The sequence below is a fragment of the Perkinsus marinus genome (assembly GCF_000006405.1).
Source record: "Perkinsus marinus ATCC 50983 genomic scaffold scf_1104296960572, whole genome shotgun sequence".
In the NCBI taxonomy this organism is placed as follows: Eukaryota; Perkinsozoa; order Perkinsida; family Perkinsidae; genus Perkinsus; species Perkinsus marinus.
Genome location: NW_003206079.1, coordinates 1 through 1,493, shown reverse-complemented (window position 1 = coordinate 1,493; position 1,493 = coordinate 1). Strand labels below are relative to the sequence as shown.

General features: G+C 49.3%; 1 protein-coding gene across 1 annotated transcript; it reads left to right on the top strand.

Moving 5' to 3' along the window:
• Nucleotides 1-480: 480 nt before the first annotated feature.
• Pmar_PMAR012267 (conserved hypothetical protein) lies at nt 481-894 on the top strand (the record flags this gene model as incomplete). Its single annotated transcript, XM_002772647.1, has 1 exon — nt 481-894. A coding segment is annotated over one exon (414 nt), but the record flags the coding sequence as incomplete, so codon positions are not given.
• Between the last annotated feature and the right edge of the window lie 599 nt (nt 895-1,493).

Below are 1,493 nucleotides of genomic sequence, written 5' to 3'. Positions count from 1 at the left end.
GACTACGACTAGCACGACTACGATTAGCACGACTACGACTAGCACGACTACGACTAGCACGACTACTACGTCGACGACTACGACTAGCACGACTACGACTAGTACGACTACTACGTCTACGACTACGACTAGCACGACTACGACTAGTACGACTACTACGTCGACGACTACGACTAGGACGACTACGACTAGTACGACTACTATGTCGACGACTACGACTAGGACGACTACGACTAGGACGACTACGACTAGTACGACTACTACTTCGACGACTACGTCTACGACTAGTACGACTACGACTAGTACGACTACGACTACGACTAGTTCGACTACGACTAGTACGACTACTACGTCGACGACTACGACTAGTACGACTACGACTAGTACGACTACTACGACTACGACTACGACTACTACGACTACGACTACTACGACTACTACTACTACGACTACGACTACGACTACTACGACTACGACTAGTACGACTACTACGACTACGACTACGACTACTACGACTACTACGACTACGACTACGACTACGACTACTACGACTACGACGAGTACGACTACGACTACTACGACTACTACGACGACGACTACGACTACTACGACTACGACTACTACGACTACTACGACGACGACTACGACTACTACGACTACGACTACTACGACTACTACGACGACGACTACGACTACGACTACTACGACTACGACTACTACGACTACGACGACGACGACTACGACTACTACGACTACTACGACGACGACTACGACTACGACTACTACGACTACGACTACTACGACTACTACGACGACGACTACGACTACTACGACTACTACGACGACGACTACGACTACTACGACTACTACAACAACGACTACGACTACGACTAGCACGACTACGACTACCACGACTACTACGACGACGACTACGACTACTACGACTACTACAACAACGACTACGACTACGACTAGTACGACTACGACTAGCACGACTACGACTAGCACGACTACTACGACGACGACTACGACTAGCACGACTACTACGACGACGACTACGACTAGCACGACTACGACTACTACGACTACTACGTCAACGACCACGACTACTACGACTACGACTAGTACGACTACGACTAGTACGACTACGACTAGTACGACTACGACTACTACGACCACGACTAGTACGACTACGACTAGTACGACTACTACGTCGACGACTACGACTAGCACGACTACGACTAGTACGACTACTACATCAACGACTACGTCTAGTACGACTAGCACGACTACGACTAGCACGACTACTACGTCGACGACTACGACTAGTACGACTACTACATCAACGACTACGTCTACGACTAGTACGACTACGACTAGCACGACTACGACTAGCACGACTACTACGTCGACGACTACGACTAGCACGACTACTACGTCGACGACTACGACTAGCACGACTACGACTAGTACGACTACTACGTCAACGACCA